Source organism: Parus major, chromosome 5 (genome assembly GCF_001522545.3).
Source record: "Parus major isolate Abel chromosome 5, Parus_major1.1, whole genome shotgun sequence".
Taxonomy (NCBI): domain Eukaryota; kingdom Metazoa; phylum Chordata; class Aves; order Passeriformes; family Paridae; genus Parus; species Parus major.
In genome coordinates, this window is record NC_031774.1 from 6,046,399 (window position 1) to 6,066,712 (window position 20,314).

General features: G+C 36.0%; 1 protein-coding gene across 2 annotated transcripts in view; it reads left to right on the top strand.

The window, feature by feature from the left end:
- Nucleotides 1-19,513, top strand: part of PDE3B (phosphodiesterase 3B) — an 83,177-nt gene extending 63,664 nt beyond the window's left edge. Inside the window, exons 2-16 of one of the 2 annotated variants that reach the window (XM_015630951.3) lie at nt 629-679; nt 1,329-1,574; nt 4,245-4,390; nt 6,766-6,872; nt 7,042-7,252; nt 7,829-7,902; nt 8,421-8,524; nt 9,278-9,412; nt 10,905-11,016; nt 11,729-11,842; nt 13,477-13,676; nt 15,014-15,217; nt 15,453-15,614; nt 16,881-17,133; nt 17,476-19,513. In XM_015630951.3, coding sequence (XP_015486437.1) covers nt 629-679; nt 1,329-1,574; nt 4,245-4,390; nt 6,766-6,872; nt 7,042-7,252; nt 7,829-7,902; nt 8,421-8,524; nt 9,278-9,412; nt 10,905-11,016; nt 11,729-11,842; nt 13,477-13,676; nt 15,014-15,217; nt 15,453-15,614; nt 16,881-17,133; nt 17,476-17,702 — 2,346 coding nt within the window. In that variant the 3' untranslated portion in view covers nt 17,703-19,513. The remainder of the gene's footprint in view (nt 1-628; nt 680-1,328; nt 1,575-4,244; nt 4,391-6,765; nt 6,873-7,041; nt 7,253-7,828; nt 7,903-8,420; nt 8,525-9,277; nt 9,413-10,904; nt 11,017-11,728; nt 11,843-13,476; nt 13,677-15,013; nt 15,218-15,452; nt 15,615-16,880; nt 17,134-17,475) is intronic. The other variant, XM_033515094.1, reaches the window with a different exon arrangement.
- Nucleotides 19,514-20,314: the final 801 nt, after the last annotated feature.

Consider the following 20,314-nt stretch of genomic DNA (forward strand, 5'->3'; position numbering starts at 1 on the left):
CTGATAGCATCTTCAGATTGTGTTGCTGACGTTCTTTTGTGGGTTTGGTGGGTTTAGTGAGGTTATTCAGAACGTGGGGCTTTGTAGCCATGTTCAAGGAAAGCCTAACAAAACCTCCTGCAAGAAAATGTTCATTTAAATACCAATTCTTAACCCCTCTTTGGACAGAATTTTTCCCCCTTTAGAAGTACATGATTTAACGTAATGCTTTCTTCACTGCATTTACAAAAATTTCTTCTGTTTGAATGATTCTGGAAAAAAAAATTATATATTTTGGAGGTTTTAGGCTAGATTTGCTTTTGTAGGTTGAAGTGACCAGGAGCAGGAAGGCACCATCAGCACCACATTTAATGTGCATGTTGAATGATTTATAAGCAATCTAAAAATATTGAGATAAGGCCATATTATTCTGTCATCACAATATCTCTGTTACATGCAATTTCTTTAAACTTTTCTTTAGGGCTCTTACTGGGTAGCATTAACTGAGAATATGGCCCAAATTATATATGAAAAAATGAAAGGAGAAACATTTCTTATTGCATTACATAATCAGAATTTAAGCCATTGCTGTTTTTCAATGTTAGCACATTGCCTATTAATATTTTATTTTTTTTTTTAATCTTTACAGATGATACTTTGGGATTGGGATTTGAAACAATGGTGCAAGCCCTATTATCAGGTCAGTATATTATGAATTTAATAGGGGTTTTTTTGTGAGATGTGGCTGAGTACAGAGTTCAAAACTGTCAAGTTGTTCAAAACTGTTCAAACTGTCAAATTTCAGTTTTTCTGTTGATGCCATATTTGCCTAATTTTCCCCTCTTTCTCTTGTGTTGTAGTAAGCTCTTCTTATTCCTGCTCAGAGAATTATGCAAAATTAAAACTAATCACTTTTGTTTGGACAACTTTTTTATTATTTCTTTCAGTAGAATCAGGGTTAATAAAAGTTATGAGGTTGTGGAAATTGTGCCTGTGTCAGGGGCTCTAACAGTTTGACTGCCAAAATTTGTTGATATTGTTGGAAGAGAAAGAATACTAAGTTTAATGCTGAGACAAAGTATTGAAAATAGAGATTAAAAAAATTGCCAACAGATTTCAAATAGAGACAAACTGAAAGCTAGTGTTGAATTGTGAATTACTTTTTACTGTGTGACAAAAACCTGCAGACACTGCTGTCTGAAAACACATTTTCTTTAAAAGAAATTATGTCACACTGATTTTTAAAACTTATTTTTGTTAAATTTGCAATGCATAGGATATTTAAAAGAAAGAACACCATGAAGTGTTTTGACAAGTTAATAAGTTTGCAACATTTCCATCTGTTCCAGAGTGCTGGCAGTGGGAATGGAGTTGATCTCTCGGTTCTGAACGAGGCTCGGAACATGCTCACGGAGCTCCTGAGCGACCCATGTCTCCCACCACATGTGATCTCTTCCCTTCGTAGCATTAACAGCCTCATTGGTGCTTTCTCAGGAGCATGCAGGCCAAAGGCCAGCCCATTCACACCATTTCCTGGCTTCTTCCCCTGCCCTGAAATAGAGGATCCTGCTGAGAAAGACCGCAAGCTGCTCAAGGTCAAATGACTTTTATTTTCATTCATGTCTGTGTCGCCATTCAAAAAAAAAACCAAAGAAAACAACTAAAAAACAAAAAAAAAAAACCCAAAACAAACAAATAAACAAATAAAAAAAACCAAGAAAAAAAATAGATAAAAGTAAAGGAAAGTTAATCTAGTGAGACTCTCCTGCATCCACAGCAGGTTCTCTACTGAGTACCCATGGACGATGTTTAAGGTCGAAAGGGAGCAGCTGTGAAAACTCGAATGAAATGGAGATAGGAAATAAATGCAAATTCAAGTGGTTGATGGACAGACAGGTACAAGCACTGGTCTGCACCCTGACCACATCATTCCTCACAGTAACAGCAAATATAAACTGAAGATGTCATAGTCTCATGACATGGGACAAACAAGGCTGTTCTTGATTCTTCCACATTCTTTATCTAACCATTACTGTCAGCGTGGCTTTTTCACTGACCTTTTTTCCCCAAGAAATTTACTCTTGTGGACCACAAGCCAGCCATCATACAGAAGCAAATCAGCTATGTAAAAGGAAAAATATCCCTTCTTTTTCTTCAGCAAATCACTTTGTGAGACCAGTGTAAAATCTACTGTCACTTCTCCATTACTCAGGGTTAATAAGTGAAAGCAAGAGTGTAGTTACTATATGAAATGCTGAGAAATATGGTGGGAAAAAAAATTAAATTTACAATGTAGAAACTCAGCTGCAGAGCAGCAGAACCAATAATTCCAGCCCAGTATTGACAGCTTGAGGCTGCTCTGGCACATGCCCAGTAGTTGTTTACATTTCCAGGAAGTGGGCAACCTGGCCCAAACTGATCATCCTGCTGGCTTAGGATTCTGGAGCCTGTTTCAGCCTCTGAAATGTCTGTTGGGAACCATATTTTGGGGGGAAAAGCTCAGTGTCTGCAGGTTATTCTAGGGAAGATCCTGCAGAACCACTGAGGTATGAAATTCCTTGTGATGTCACATGGATACCTGCAGAAATCCTGGCAGGAATCTCAGTCATTCAGCATCTTTTATTTTGGGAATTTCCTTAAAAGCTGCTAAGGATTGGCATACCTTTTGATTTTTAAAATTTCTTTATAGCTAGTCAAAATAGTGTGAAATGAAAAATATTCATTGCCAGGGACTGGTTATAAGGAGTATGTGAGATTGAAATATTACAGTTTTTCACAGCTATTCGCTTTTTCTCCTTCCTAAAAAGTAGCTTTTTCCTCAAGTTTGGGGAATTTTCTGTATAGAAATTTGCCTAGTGCTTGCCACAGTCATTCAAGAATTGTTTGGCTTTGGTATATGTTTAAGAGCAAGCCCACATATTTCCCTTTATGAATGTGACTACAAGAGAAAGATTTCTTTTGCTTTTAAAAACCAGGTAAGTGAGCAAAAATTCCAGGTTACAACACAGCAAAGAAAATACTATGAAAGTATTTCTTCAAAATGGATGATCTTGAAAGGTTCACATTCTCTCCCTGATTTTCTATATAAAAGAAAATTTTATACTTTTTTTCTTGTGGCTTATGTACATCTTTATGACTGGCTTCCAAAGTGTGTTCAGTTATAATTTCGAAGTGGATTAGGGAGAACTGAAAGAGGGCAGGGTTAGATTGGGTATTAGGCCAGGCTGGAAGAGGCTGTGAGCAATCTGGTCCAGGGAAAGGTGTCCCTGTCCACAGTAGGGTGGGTTGGGACTGGAGGATCCTTCAGGTCCCTTCCAACACAAACCATTCTATGATTCAGTGACGAGCTGCCTGCTCTTCCTTTCCTAGGAAAGGAATTAACAACAAGGAACAGAATGTAACTGAAACTGGGCTTCAGACCATGGGCTAGTCATAACTGGTTATCTGATGCTAGCCCTTCCCCTTGGGTTTCTTGGAAGTGTGAATTGCCCAGTATTCAGGAAGAAAAATAATTAAATATGAGACAAAAATCATTGCAAGGCTGCTCTGCAACAGAAACACTTTCCACTTCCACCAGGACTGTCCTGAGAACTGTCCCAGATTTTCTTGTGTGTGACAGTAGAATGTTGGCCAGCTGGGTGGACTTCTGCTGTTATTAAAAGCCATGATTTCAACAGATTTCACAGTCTGGGCAACTAAAAGTTGTCTAGGCAAACCCCTGAGTATGCACATCTCTTAACTCCTGCCCTTGTCCTTGGGAAATCCCCACCTGGTGTAAGATACCATACCTGTAGTGAGGTACTACATCACATTTTTCTAGCAATATTAGCAATAAATAATAATTATTATTATTGTATTACTACTATTTTTAATATTTAAATTTTAAAATCGAATATTTTAATTATGTTAACTCATCATATAAGAATAAACAATATTTATATTAAATAGAATTTTATATTAATACCTATCTCATTATTATTTTATATAATATAGAAATATATAATGTATAATAATGATACTAATGTTAATAATAATGATAATATTGTTAATAATGTTAATAATAATGTTAATAATAATGTTAATAGTAATAATAACGATAATAATAACAACAATAATAGTAATAATAATAATAATAATAATAATAATAATAATAATAATAATAGTAATAATAATAGTAATAATAATAATAATCCTCCCTTATTTATAAAATTTTAACATCTGCTTTCACTTCCATGGATTTTAATCATGGTGAAATTACTCAACAGGGATTGGGTAGCAGGAGCAGCCTGCCAACCCCACAGCTGAGGCGACCCTCAGGAGTTTCTGGCTTGTCACCTATAGAATCCACATCATCTAGATGGGAGCGCAGTAATGCCAGCAAGAGATCCCATCAGGAATACAACACACCAAGGTAAGCACTGAACAGCATTTTTAAGGGCAATAATAATGCTGGAACTTGGCAGCAGAAGCATTTCATGTGAAGTCTTGTGAGCTAAGTCTCCAAAATTCTGCCAGCATAAACTGGAGAAGTTAATTATGTACTATGGTTTGTAACTCTGGTTGATCTTAAGTAGAAATCAGGTCGTTCTGAGGCAAAATAGTGTGCTCTGTCATAAAAAGGAGGCCTTGATATAAGCTTGGGGAGGAAATGAATAAAAGTCCAACATAGGTGATTGCAAAACAAACTAGTTTTGTCTCTAAACTTGTACTGACTTCCTCCTTCTTTTTCCTTTAATATATGTATCACTTGCCAACTTCCACATACCCACAAACAAATAAAAAGGTGAGACAATTTTCTTGTGGTTGGCAGCTACTGTTGTGTGTATTATAAGGTTTATTATTCCTCCAGTCATCAAGCAAGGTGTAAGATACATTAAGGTAATTATCTCTTCTCCACTTGTTAGTAAATATGGTGCAAATAGAGCTTTTATTTCTAGAATTAAGATACCATTCTGTTTTAGGATTAAAATTATTTTTTTTCTTTTTGTGTAATGTCTTATATTAGTGAGTACTCACACTTTTAATTTTACTTAAATGTATGAATGCCTTTGCTTCTGAAATCTGTAAAAATTGTGTGTGGTTTTTGTTTTCTTGTTTTGTTTGGTTTGTTTGGGGTTTTTGTTTGTTTGTTCTGGTTTTTTGTTTTGTTTGGGTTGGTTTTCTTTTAAATGGTTCTACATGGGTAATAAGGAAAGTATAACAGATGCATTTTTAAAAAAGAAAGCATGGGTTATGCTCATAACTGGTAACTAGTAATAGTGGATGGAAATTTATATACACACATCCAAGAATTTACTTATCAGCATTATATTTAATATTAAAGTGAACCACTTAAATAATTTGGCCCTTTCAGTGGTTTTCCCCCCTTGAATAAAATATGATCTCTAAGTGTTTACATTGTAAAACTTAATTGTGGCTTGTGCATGAAGTAGAATTGAAGATTCTAATCTGAGCAGTAGTAGTCCTTAGAAGATTATATTTTCATGCTGATTTGGTGTCTGGTGTCCCCTATTGCATCCACTGGAAATAACCAGGGACCAGAGAAATTGCTTTAACCTTAGCAACAGTGGGATTTCAGTTTGAGGCTCAGCCCTCCTGCTGCAGTCTTAATTTCCATTTACAGAGGGTTTCCTCACTTTCCTCACTACTCAAAAGCAGCTCTTGGGAACTTCTGTTTTATTTGTATGCAGGTTTTTGATTTGGTTTCTCATTCAAACACACGCTCAAAATGTAAAATTCTTCCTCAGGTTGAGGTGAAGCTTCTCGTGTTTTAGTTTATGGCCATTGCTCCTCCTCCTCCTCCTCCTCCTCCTCTTTCTGTGCACCACAGAAGAGTGTCTGGCACCATCCTCTTAGCCCTCCTTTGAGATATTTATATACATTAATGAGATCCTCTCAGCCTTCTCTCGACTAACCAGGCCCAGCTCCTGCAGCCTCTCCTTGTATGGGAGATGCTCCAGACCCCTCATCATCTTTATGGCCTCCACTGGACCCTTTCCAGTAGTTGAAGATACACAGAAATAAATCCGTGTTTATTCTTGAGCTCTTTTTTCACATTCATGTGTTTAAACTAGTGATGGGAGATCAAGTATTATTTCTGCGCTGGATTTTTTTTTGGAATCGGCTTAAAAAAGATTAAATCTTTTTTGGTAAACACTGTTTTCCCCCTCCTGAAGCAAAATAGTTTCACATTAACTATTTTCACTTTGAAGTAAGCATACACAGGTATTTTTAATTGGATATTGCGTTTCTATTCACTGAAGGAAATGGGATTTTAAATTGTGGAGTGAAATTTTGTCCCTGCAACAGCAGATGGCAGGATTGAGTAACTGAGCTTTGATGTCAAAAACAGCTTCAGTTATTAGTTTATAATAAATAAAACCATTAATTGAACACGCAAAATTTATGTGTCTGTGTAAGGTTTTCATTGTCTTTCCAATGTAATCAATCCTCAGGTCTGTTGGGAAACAGCCTGCTTCAAATGTTCAAGGAAAGAAGCATGTTAGAAAGTAAAACCTCTCACACAAGGTGTATTTTCTGCATCATTTTAGCACTGTGTTAAGGTTTTTGTTGCTTTCAATCAATGCACATCAGTTTTTATTTCATGTAATTGAATTATTTTCTAGCTGGTTTTGAATGTGACTGCTTTGTCGTATTCTCACTTTCTTGAGTGGTGGTGGACCTGTCACAGGGCAGTGTAGCTATTTTAAAAACATTTTATTTAATAAAAGTGGAAGACAAACTAGGAAACAAAGAAAAAAAAAATCCTTACTGTTTTCTTTTCAGCCAAGGATCTCACTCAAATGGGTCTTTTGGTGCAAACTTGCTGACAATACCAAAGCAGAGATCATCTTCTGTGACCTTGACTCATCACATGGGTCCCAGACGAGCAGGTAGGACCATGCAGTTTGTGCAGTAGCAGGATGGGACCTCACGGGGTTTTTTCCATGTAAACACAGCACTAAAATAACATCAGCATGTCCCTCGTTGTTTAAATCCAGCCTTTGTAAACAGCAACATCTTTGTTGTCACCTGAACCCCGTGCAATGTTTGTTTTGGAAGGTGCTTCTCCCGGCCTGAGCCCCGTGGGGTCACCGAGCCATGGGTCTGTCTCCAGCGGGGCTTTCAGCACCTGGTCACCTGTGGAGTTCCCTGACACCGCTGATTTCCTCACCAAACCAAGCATTAATATCCACAAGGCTCCAGGACACACACCTAGCTCTCCAGATTTTCAGCAGCCAGTTAAAACACCTCTAGGTTATATGTGTAGCAGGTACTGTGAACTCTGTTATCATTTCAGTCACTTCATATGGGTCGAAAAGAACGCAATTAAAATCAAAACAAAACAAAATTTAAAAAATCATGATCTGTGCCCCTACTAGGATTGGAAAAGGGGATAAATCTCGTAATGATCTGTAACTGTGTTATCCAGGGGAGAATAAAGGATGCTGAGTGTATGTCGCTGCTTTGACATGGCCCATCCTCAGCAGTTGTTATGGCAGAGGGAAAAATATTCTCTGGAATTTTAGAAAAGGAGGGTTTCTTTCTTGGGGATTGGATTCTGTGTTTCTGAATATTTTCTTAATTATGAGCTCTACTTTAATAATTCAGGCTCTAAGTCTGGGGGAGGTGATGGTTGATTATTATCTATTATCTATTATTATTATCTAAGGACAGACTGGATCTATGTCTGCCAAATTTAGGAGAAAATAGTCAGGTCAATTGTTGAAGGAGCCTTCACAAACTTTTTTTAAAAAAAGTAATCTGCAGGTATTTTTCAGTAGAAGACAGCAGTAGCAAAAGAAGAAAGTTACTGAATATTGTAAATATTTTTCATGTGTTCTGTAAGCTGTGGACGTCAGATACTCAAGCCTGTTCCAATACCAGAACCAGATTTTGCAGAACACAGAGACAGAAAATCAGGTGGGATTTCAAAATAGACAAATACTTCATATCAATTTGTTGCCTTTTTTTTTAAAGCCAGTTAAATTAAAATTTTACTCTTTCTACATAATGTTTTTTCCTATATTTTAGCCTACATATGTATTGTAGTTTGTTTTGTGTTTTAGAATAATCAGAATAAGACAAAATATTGCCTGCTTCATAGTAAGGATTTTAAAACAGGCTTCCACTAATGCCTTTATAGTTCTGTACTCCATGTATGAAACCAGAGCTCTACCAACTAAGCTAAACTAATCACTGAACAATTTTTTTCAAATAAAAGCTATGCTTTTTGCTTTTCTTAACCTTCAAATAGTTTTTGTCTAATCAATTTTGTCCTTTATGACTTTTTTTGCATATTTCTTAGATAAAATGGTTTAGAAATGAGCTGTTATTTATATTTCTGTGACAAATCTGTATGGTCAGTTACAAAATTATTAGACAGTAGTAATTCAAAAATCAATTATTGATTTGGTATTTCTGAATGTGTTTTCTTTAAGGTGAAATTGCAAGTGCTAGTGCCTCCAAAGAATCTTTCCACCATACGGAGAAGAGGAAAGATGAAAGGAAGGAAATGATTGATCAAGCACAAAACAAACTGCTTGTAAGCATGTAATTGCAAAAAAAAAAAAACAAACAAAACAACAAACTTGCAATAATTTTTCTCAATTCAGTATTTCTTTATAATTTCTAACCTGCTGTGAAGAGACCTTTATGTTGCTAAAATAGCAATTTCTAAAGGGTTATGGTGCATGGGTGGAATTCAAATTTAACAGTTGTTTATCTTGCATAAATGTCACTAGCAAATGACAGCAAGGGTTGTGATTGTATTGATTTTTGTTGATCAATATTGATTTCTGTGGATTTAATGTTGAGAGGGTATGCTCAAACACCGATTGGCTAATGTTGTCTTTTGGAAGTTTATGAAAGATGCAGCAGTTGCAGTGAGACTTACAAATGAGTGTTCAATACAGTGCTATTAACATTTTGGGTTTATACATCAGGTGTTTTTAAAGCTTGTCCAATTAACCTATTTCTAAAGCTCAGTAAATCTTTAGTTAGCTTTTGCATATTTTTGCTTTGTTTTATTAACTCATCCTGTTTAAAAATAAATAAGAAGGAAAATTTAGCACCTTCTCAGAAAGCCCTGGAATCTGCTGCCCAAAACAGGAAAGCTCAAGCCTTCAAGTGAGCTATTTGTGATATTGATTTATGATTTTCTCACAGCCATAGTTGCAGCACCATTCAATAAATTCACTAATGATTTATCATTTTCAAGGCTTTTTTTGCCAACACAACTGATAAATTAGTTTTCATTGTTATTTTAGAGATGATAAAGTATCTTAATCCCATACAGGTGGAACAGAGTTCTACATTAGAAACAATGTTATTAGACCATGATTCACTAATGGAGAAGATGAACAATTGGAATTTCCAAGTTTTTGACCTTGTAAAAGAAATGGGAGATCAGTCTGGAAGGATCCTTAGCCAGGTTTGTTGTCCTTTATTTTATGAGGGAGGGTATGTAAAGCTGTCCTTTATTTAAACCATAAAGAAGTTTTGCAGTCAATATTTATGTGAATGCTATCTTGAGAAGCAGAAATATGACTTCTCATGTACTCCCTGTCATTGTAAACCATGAAAAATGGTTTATCTATAGAGAAAGTGCTCTGTTTTTTCTGAATTTTATCCTCAGGGTGAATAGGTTAGACTCACACTGACTAGCTTTTGCCATAATCTGCCATTTCACGTGCAAAATTATCTCCTGCTTTCAGAATTACTACTCTGTTTCCCAGCCATTGCTTTTTTCTTTACTCCAGTAAAATATTTCTGCCAACACCACACTTGTGGGGGAAAGGAGGTGATTTTTTGGGCAGTCTTTTGCCTCTTGATCCTACAAACAGTGAGATTTTTTTCCATTCTGCTTTCTGCGTGTCCCTTTTATCTCTTCCTGACTTACCCCTAAGCTCTTCCGTGCAGTTTTGTGTTTGCTGAAGCCAAAACTGCTGGCAGGTGCAGGAGAAGGATTCTGTTTGCTCTTCCCCAGCTTCTCCCACCCATCAAGGTCATCTGGAAGCTTCTGTCCCCTTCTTTAGAGTGGATTTAGCAATTCTGATCTGACCGCTGAACAGTTTTATTTCCAGTATCTTGGTTTTCCACCCTGCAGTGATGTCCCCTAATTTTGCAGCTCCTGTTCCTCTGAGCACCTCCCACGCTTCAGAACTTCTTGTTCCTCTCCTGTGTCTAGGAAAAATGTTACAAAAATGAGTAGAAGTGACTTGTTTTAATTTTTTTATTATTTTGTTTTTAATATTTGCAGCTTTTGGGGGGATTAGGCTTTGCTAAGTTCTACATGTAACCCATAATATATGATTTTTATACATACATGGATATTCTGAGTACCTTTTGGAAATACTTCTTCATTTACCAGCTCATTTTGTTAAAAACACTCAAGATAAATCATAATAAATACACAAAATAGGGTCTTTTTGCCAAAGTCTCAAAAACAGCCACAGCACTGAGGGGCTGGTGTTGTTTGTTTCTCTTTGTTTTGTTTTATTATTAATGGCACTGCTGTTATAATTAAATAATTAGAAGTTTAAAATAAGTCAGAATATAAATTTCTTCTTTTTAGGTCACTAATGGAATAAAGCGTGACTTATTTAGCCTTATGAAAAATTTTGGGGTATATTATTAAAAATCGTAATTGTTGTGCAAAAAGTGTGCATAGAATTATCAGCAATGAAATAAAATATTTTATTATTATTTATTGTGAGGATCATATAAATCCACATTTTTGTGCTAAAAAATTATTAAATAGATCTCTATGACAATAGAATTCTGCTAATCTTTAGTGGAATATCAGCAATTTCCATGCCTGTCAGCAGAGAAAATTTTAAAAACCAGAATATTTTTAAAGTTGAAAAAGCAGAACATTCATTGGTACACCTTTCAGACTGAAATGAATTTTAATCTTTGTTTAGGTAACTTACACCTTGTTTCAAGACACTGGCTTGTTTGAGATCTTCAAAATCCCCACTCAAGAATTCATGAATTACTTCCATGCGCTGGAAAACGGCTACCGGGATATTCCCTGTAGGTACTCGCTGGTTACACACGGAATTTGCTGGGTGCTTTTGTATTTGTAGGCTGCTCATTTAATTCATTTAATGAATGCACTTGGCAGAGCTCAGGACGGGTCTGGTGCATTGTTGGATGAAGTGGGTGGGCTCTAAAACTGAGTTTGTTCATTTGGAGTTTGAAGGTAATCTTAAAGAATTTGAATCAGGAGTTGAATCAAACACACTGAGCTCAGTGGGAGGAGAGCTGCTGATTTAACAGAAATTTGGGTGAGGTCCTTAATAAAATGAGAAGGAAATAGAGAATTTTGATGGTATTCACCTTGCTGTGCAGGGCAGCCAAATTTATTGGAAAACAAAACAAAAAAACCACACTTCTCCACTCCACAGATGTTTGCCCAGGTGCTTGTAGGTATCAGATTGCAGGCTATGCTTGTTTCTCACCATTATTGATTTAAAAGGCCATTTAATCTCTTCCTGAGGCCCAGGTAGGATGAAGTGTGCACAGACAACATTTGATGTTTATCTAACTGCCTTCTTAAAAACGTTCAGTGATACACATATCTACTACTAACACTTAAACTTCTGCTTTTCCTTTCATAATTCATAAAATCTCACTTACAAAGCATTCTGTACGTTTCTCTTTTTTTTGGTTGTTTTTATTTCTCCTTTTGATGGCATTTCAGATAATGGGGTTTTTTTTTTAATTGTATCTTGCTGATTTTCAGATCACAATCGTATCCATGCCACGGATGTGCTCCATGCAGTGTGGTACCTGACCACACGGCCCATCCCTGGCTTCCAGCAAATCCGTAATGAGCCTATAATGGAGGCTGAGATAGGTATGTACCCACACAGGTTATTTTTGTTCTGCTGGAGAATGTTATCATGAAACTACAGCAGGTAAACCAAATTACTCTGGAAGAAAATATCTAATTATTCTTATGACTCAGTTCTTTTTTTTGTTGTTGTTCTTTTTTTTCTTTTTTTTTTTTTTGTACTTTAAGGCAGTAGAAAAAAGAATCACAAAGCACACACCGTTCAGAAATATCATGCAATTGACTTTTAGAAAAATTATTAGATGAGTAATGGTTAGTTTGTTAGCCAAGAAAACTGGTTCACTTAATAAATTTTCTATGCTGAATGAAACCTCTGTATTCTGCCATAGTCAGGGTATTTTTAGCATTTGAAATACATTAGGCTAATATTTCTTAACTTTATTGGAAAGTTAAATAGACCAAAGAAAAAATACCAAGGTATTTAACTTAATTGAAGTTCCCCTTAATGGCTTTAGTAGAAAAATTAATATTTTAGAATTCTCTGTTAGGTATCAGATGCAGATTTTGAAACACTGAAGTGATTACCCCAACAGTAACTGCATAAGAGTGTCCCTGAAAAGGAAATACCTCCAAATTCAAATGTTGTGTGAAGTTACTTCCAATGAAACTTGCTTTTGTACTGTCTGTGACTTCATAAAACTAACTGTTAAATTTAGAATTTGTCATTTTTACCAAATTGTATCCTGTAAGTAAAGGATAAAAAAAAATGATTGCAAACATAGGCTTTGATACTAAATGGTTTGTTTTTCAGAAAAATGAAGAGGGGAAATCGAGCACTCTCCAAGAACTCTGTTTTATATGTGTAGTAGAAAAAGACAAGACAGAAGTCATGTGGCTTTTAAAGAGCTGGAATTTTCTCTTTTTTCCAAGTGTGTCCCTATCTATTGATGCACTCTATTGCCTTTTCTTTCTCCAAGTGTTAAATGGGTTGGGACTGGACACTTAGATGGAGAAAAGTGATAAAAATAATTTTATTCTTCTCTACAAAAAAAGAAAAATTAATATAAGAAATTATAATCTGACTGCTTGGAAACTCTTCCAGTATAAATATTTTCAGGCTTTTAATCCTTGCTTATTCTATTAAGGCAAAGGAGTTGCTTTTATATTATGCATTGATGAAATAAATGCTAGTCCTTTTCCTTTTCTTGAAGTAGTGACTTTGTCCATGGGAAAGAGGATAATAAAACTGAATCTTCTTATCATGCAAATATTTCTAAATTAATGGAGTTAATTCCTTTTGCAGTAGTTTCCACTGTTCCCCTCCAGGTTTTCCTGTAGGTTTGCAAGTTCAAGGGATGGGAAAATTATAGAAATATTAAGGAATGTGCTTAGTAATCTTTTCTTGGACTAATTCACATTGGAGACAAAAAGTAGAGTGCTCTGTTAGTACCACAAATTTGCAACTCAATGGCACTTCAACTTTTTTTCAGAATTGTTAGTTTATCTATAAGCATTATTATGACATTTTCTTTTTTAAAATGTAAGTCTTTGCCAATTATTTAGCTTCATGACAGGAAGGAAAACTATACCATGTTTGCAACAGCATCTGGCTGTTTATATGTATTTACAACATAATTACAAATATGAATGTAATACTGTTCTAAAAAAATTTAATCAAATGTTTGGGTTTTTTTTAGATGAAGCCAGTGGAATTGCCCCAGTTCAAGTCAGCTACACTTCTTCAAAAAGCTGTCCTATTTCTGATGACAGTTATGGTTGTCTGGCATCAAACATTCCTGCTTTGGAATTGATGGCTTTGTACGTAGCAGCTGCCATGCACGACTATGATCATCCTGGACGTACAAATGCTTTTCTAGTGGCCACAAATGCACCTCAGGTGAGAACCTCTTCACACAGAAAATTACTTGGTTTTGCCTGAAATCAGTATAAAGATTTTTTTTCCTAAAGTATCCCTAAGTAAATTGTTTAGGATTTAAGTATTGAAGGCCCGATTTAAGAAATGGGGAAATCAATGTGTACTGTACTTGTGTAATATTTTTGTTTTTCTTTCCTGTTAAATTCTGATGTGTTTTGTATGTACTGGTTGTGCATGCATGTAGAAACAACTTTCAGTTTGCAAAATTGGAAACAACAACATGAACCAGAGCAGGGTAAAGGATTATTTCACGGAGAGCTGGCCCTAGGTCTGTTTAAGCAGTTATGATGGCTGTTTGTAAGTCACAGACATGAAATTTAAATAACAAGAACATCAACAACAACAGCAATAGATGAGAAACTGGTACAGCTTCTTAGGAGATAAAGACTTTGAAAGTGAACTTTCCAATCAGTTTTCAACAACTCCTTATTACAAAGAGAATTTAGGATGCAGGCACTTATGTATTTCTGCTGAAAAAACCATACAAGGAGGAACAAAACCAAGCAACACAGACATCCATCACCAAGGTCCAAAATTACAATCACTCTTTGAAAAACTGCAAAAAGCATTGGCAAAATGAAGTGGTTTTTTCAGGTTGTTTAACCTGTATTGGATTCATTATTTTCTAGGGTGTTCTATATAACCATGGAAGCTATGAAAAAAGTCTGATACTGTTTTTATGTTTTAGTTAGCTCATTTTCAGTTAAAATTTCTGCATCAGTGTTAAACATAGCCCTTTGAAAAACAGTGATACTTCGCACCATTTTCCATTATGACAGCTCTTATGTGTTTTGGAGTCCTTTTTGTGGTGGGATTTTTAGTTTGTTCTGGTTTTATGTTTATTTCTTTGTTTTTGTTGGTTTGGGGTTTTTTTTGTTTTAGTTTTTCAAGCACAATTAAGAGGAATTAAAAGCACATGCTTAGATTTATTTTTTATCTTGTTTTCCTTTTTTCATCACTGTGTGATGTGAAACACAGTGCTCCACACATACACTGTGCAAAATCTCAAGTGATTTATGCATGAGTGCCTCCAGTCTGAATGTAGCTGTCACTAAGACATTGTTAAGAACTTTTAAAGAAATAAAGAATTTTGCTAATTATTAAGTCTGGTGGGAGTGTTTCCCTCATCTGTCTTTTTTGTGTCACTTTAATCCCAAAATTAGAAGATGAAACATAATTAAGTTTTTTTTTTTATTTTTACCTAATGTTGTTTCTGATTAACCCTTTAACTTCAGAATATTTAATTACAACTTTAAAACTGTGTCATTTACGATTCATTGCTTGTTTTATTCCTGTAGGCTGTTCTCTACAATGACAGATCAGTCTTAGAAAATCACCATGCTGCATCTGCCTGGAATCTCTTCTTATCACGACCAGAATACAACTTTTTATTGAACCTTGATCACGTCGAATTCAAGCGCTTTCGTTTCTTGGTGATTGAAGCAATCCTTGCCACAGACCTCAAGAAGCATTTTGATTTCCTTGCAGAATTTAATGCCAAGGTTTGTTCCACTTTAGTCTCTGCACTGATCTGGTCTTGATACACCGATGTTATCATCACTTCTCAGTAATTGTTAGTTTTAATTATTGGCATTTAAAGTTTTATATTATTGAAATTTAAGCTGTTAAAAGGCAAATAGGGTATTTCCTCTGTACAAACCAGATGTAGATGGTTTGTAGATTGCCTAATAAGCCCATGGCTGAAGAGTTTTAACTGGATGTCTGTGCCTGCCCCAGGTCAATGACATGAACAGCAATGGCATAGAATGGAGCAATGAGAACGATCGCCTGCTGGCCTGTCAAATATGCATCAAACTGGCTGATATTAATGGCCCAGCCAAAGTCAGAGACCTGCACCTGAAATGGACTGAAGGCATTGTCAATGAATTTTATGAACAGGTGGGTATGGAAAGAGCAATTTTCTCTTTTTAATGATGGGCAGATAATTGTTTCTTTGTTTTGCCAGTGGTTTAACTAAATTGAGCTTTGTTCCTCGTTTTAAATCTTCAGGTGAGGTATATCCATTTTCTCATTCTGAATACTGAAATATATTTTCACAGGTAGCTTACTAGCATGATCTTTTAGTTTCTAATAATTGTGTTAGAAAACAAGCTTCCAGCCAATATTCTCCATTTTTCAGACATTAGGGGATTTTTGAGGGGGAGAGCTTCTTTCCTTAGGATGATGCTGATAAATCAAAATAACATCTTTTACTTTTGGAACTTAAGTTCACAGATGTGTTTCGAGGTGAAAGAATATGTACAAAATCCACAAGACTGAAAATGTTCAGCTCTAAATCTTTCAGGTCCATGGATGTGCTGAAATCGTAGCTCAGATTTTTCTATGAACAGCTGTTCAATGTTTTTCTTCCCCAGTTTATAAAATGGGGGAAAAAACCAAAACAACAAAACAAACCACTTTACTCTGGATGTTACAGCTCATTTCATTGTTCTGTGGCCTTGCAGGGGATGCCACTACCAGCAGACCTTGCTGTGGCTGGTGTCTCTGACACTTTCTCTGTTCAGCAGCTCAGCAGCTGAAGTTGAATCTCTGCCTCCTCTGAAGCCATCCTGTAAAGGCAGAGGAATAGAAGCACCAGCAGAACTAGTTTTCCATCCAGACACAAACTGGAGGGAGGATTATGGACTGTGCAAGTCTGAGCCATAATGTGTCTTTATTTTAAATTGGCTTAATTTTAGTTCACTTAGTCTGTACAGTTATCCTCCCCAGTAGAGAGATACAATCCATGGGATGGTTCAGGGAATCACAGAATATCCTGAGTTGGAAGGGGCCACAGGGGTCATCAAAGCCAAACTCCTGGCCCTGCACAGGACACCCCAAGAGTCACACCCTGTGCCTGAGTGCACCCTCCAAACGCTCCTTGAGCTCTGTCAGGCTGTGACCACTGCCCTGGGGAGATATTCCAGTGCCATTCTCTGGGAAAGAACCTTTTCCTGAAATCCAGCCTAAACCTCCCCTGGCACGGTTTCATGCCTTTCCCTTGGGTGCTGCCACCTCTGACTGGAGAGATCAGTGCCTCTCCACGCGCTTCCCCTCGTGAGGAAGCTGGAGGTTACTCACTTCATTAAAAGCAATTCTTAAAATAAGTATTTAAAGCTAATTTTGTGAGAAATTCTGATAAGTTTTTTCTCATTTCTTTTTCAGGGTGATGAGGAGGCAAGTCTTGGATTACCTATAAGCCCCTTCATGGATCGTTCTTCTCCCCAGCTTGCGAAACTGCAGGAATCTTTCATCACTCACATAGTTGGCCCCCTTTGTAATTCCTACAATGCAGCTGGGTTGCTTCCAGGGCAGTGGGTTGATGAGGAGGAGGAGGAGGATGCAGAAAGCACTGAAGATGATGATGGTGCACAGTTAGAGAGTGATGATGAAGAAATGGAAGATGACCTTATTTTAAGTAAGTTCCTGTGTTTGACTCGGTGCTTAGCTGTCCTCCAGTAGCTTCAGACATAACAGTGAGAGTTGAGGTTGTGCAGTACAAATCTTGTAGATTTTGCTTTTATGCTGCTTCATACATTTTCTTCTCTTAATAAAAATTTAGTTGCTACCAGGAGACTTGCAATTTAAAACAGAAACTTGTTGATATCCTTTGCCATGCCACTGTTTAAATATTCAGAATGATCATCCATGTGCTTTCCTCAAATTTACATCTCTCTTGCAATGTGCCACTGGTTTTGTATGTGTAAAATACAATTACTCAGAATGTCAAACAATCCAATATGCTTATCATTTTTTACAGAAGCTCAAAGGAAAAAAGGTAGACGGATATTTTGCCAGCTAATACACCACCTCAGTGAAAATCACAAAATATGGAAGAAAGTGATCGAAGAGGAAGAAAAAAACAAAGCAGAAGGAGCCAACCTGCTGACTGAAATCTCATCTTTACCTCAAGCAGATGACATTCAGGTTATTGAGGAAGCTGATGAAGACGATGAACGACAACTAGGAGAAGACAAGACATGCTAAGGGAACTCCAGTGGTGTTCAGTTTGTATTTCTGCTGAAAAAACAGAAATTAAAAAAAAAACAGCCTAAGTTTTTTCCACTGTGCTGACTTCAGCCCGACGCAGTTCACGTAAAATCGAAAGGCCTTAATACTGTGAGAGGATTCTTTTTACTCTGCTGGAATCCCACTCCTATGCACTTTCGCCACACAGAATATGGAACTTTATTCAGAGATCGAGTATTGTACGCCCTGATGCAAAGTTCTTTATGCCTTAGTTGGTATAAAATATCCTGATATAATGCTGCCTTGCTGAATATGGAACTCTTCTTTTCCTTGAGGTACCTGCAGTTTTTAAAAAAAACAAAACAAAACAAACATTCAGTGACTTTGATTACCAAAGTGGCAAGAACTTTTCGCTAACAAGGAACCGCGGGATGAATCCTAATGTTGTCTTGAGTTGCTTATTTCATGTTGTTTTTGAACATGAATGAGAAAAAAAAGTCTGTGCCTACATGAAAACGATGTTACTGCTGCAGTGCCAGCCTGTTGTGGGGTGTCTACTTAGTGCAGTAGTGTGCTTCATGTAGTCATCTCAGAGCAACCGTTCAAGGACTGTGACATAAATGCTGAATTCTGATATTTGTGGTTTAAAAGGAGGAAAGAAAATCCAGGTGCATCTATTTCTGATGCTTTTTATTATTGTGCATAATCTGATGTTTTATTTTTGCAGAAAATATTCAGGTTTGCAGTGGATGTTTATGATAATTCATTGAATACAAGGCCATACTCATCTGTTGCCTTGCCTGTTTTGTGGTAGAACATTAAAAACCTGTTCAGCTACTTAAATTATGAAGGAATTTTATTCTTTTAGTCATAAGTAATGTTGTATTTCCTGCCCTTACTCAGGTTCAAGTTTAAAAACAAGTCAACCACATCATAGATTTTTATCTTGCACCCATTTCCCATATTAAATTTTAAGGAAATAAGATCATATCTCATTTATTCTTTGTATGTAAAGCTTTAGGAGAATTAAAGATTTTTTTTTTTTTTTTTAATACATAAACTACTGTTCCAAAATGGCTATTTTAATTTGCCCCACACTTTTTTCTTCCATCACAAACACAGCTTTTATTACCTTCAAGTTTGATCTACATCCTGAAATACACATATGGAAACCAGAAGGTGGAAACTTTGTGTAAAGCCTGATACAAGATAAAAATCACTGTACTGTACTGCATTTTAGATTGTTGAGTTTTAAAATAACAAACTTACACATTCCACCCCAATGTATTTTTAGAAACACTACCATTGTAGGTCTAATTTGTAAACAAACAAACAAAAACCAAAAAAGTCATAAATAAGGCTACAGGTAAGCAAGCCACAGGTAAGCCTAGTTTTAAAAGTGCTCCTTTTAGTACTAAACCTTTAAATGCTGTGTAGTAGAACTGAATAAAACCCAAATGCACGTGTGCTATTTCTAAATGTGTCTCAGCATATTTGTGTTTGCATCAATTGTCTTGGAAAACAAAAGAGATAACCTTGTGTAAACTGTATTACACTATTTTACATAGAAGTTCATTCTGTTTCATTGGCCAGTTTAAATAACTGAGAGGTTTGGGGTTGGATTTTTTTGCATTTTTCACTAATAAGCCTTTTGTTGATGCACTTAAAAGACCACTGAAATGTGCTTTTGCAATATCTCAGTGCCAAACTCCCCTTTGCTGCCATTATCACTATCACTGCAGTTTTTTTGTAACATGAGCAGTGTGAAACCAGATGTTTCTGTCATTAATAAAATGTTGCACTATTGAAGCTGGCACTTACTGATCCTACACCTGTATTTTACATTTCTTTGATCATATATTCTTCTTATGGATAATGTGAAGAATGGAAAAATTCTGATTCTTTCAGTTTGCTGTATTCTCAGCATTTTGTGTTTAGATAGTGTGTTTGCATACATAAAATGTCATTTTAATATTGTTTAATATCATTTTGCTTTATCTGAAAAAATGATACTAATTAGTTTGTCTGAGGTTACTGTTCTGTTCTTTTACATGACAAGTTTCCATTTTTAATTGCCCTTAAAATGTCATTATTTAAAAAATAGCAAAAGTGTAACAGGGTAAAAATTAAGATTTTATCTTTTACTAGAGCATTGGCAGGACTTAGATGTGGTGACTTTCTTATCTCAGGTTTCTTTTAAACTCTTCAGGGATACTGAAGGAATTCTAAAATCCAGTAACAAGCAGCAAACCTCAGTGTTTAATAAACTATAATGCCAATATGTATTTCCAATTAGATATTTCCAAGTTACAATAGCTTGCTTCAAAGATAGATTTAATTATGAATGTGTTCTAAATCCACTCTAAAGTGCCTGTTTTTTATGTGTGCACAGTGACCAGTTGTTACTCTAGGAGCAAAGGGAAAAGACTGGAAAAAGGCAGGTTCAGGGAATGTTTGCAGAAGTGGGTGAGGCTAAAGGTGTCTTAATTCTGTCAAAAATGGTAATGGAGCGTCCTCTGAATGTTGATTGAGCTGTTGTCCAAAATAACATCTCTCCATGTAAGGCACATCATTCTTAAATCTGTGATGTCACTTCAGTAATTCACAGCTGCCAGGGGATGCCACGTCGC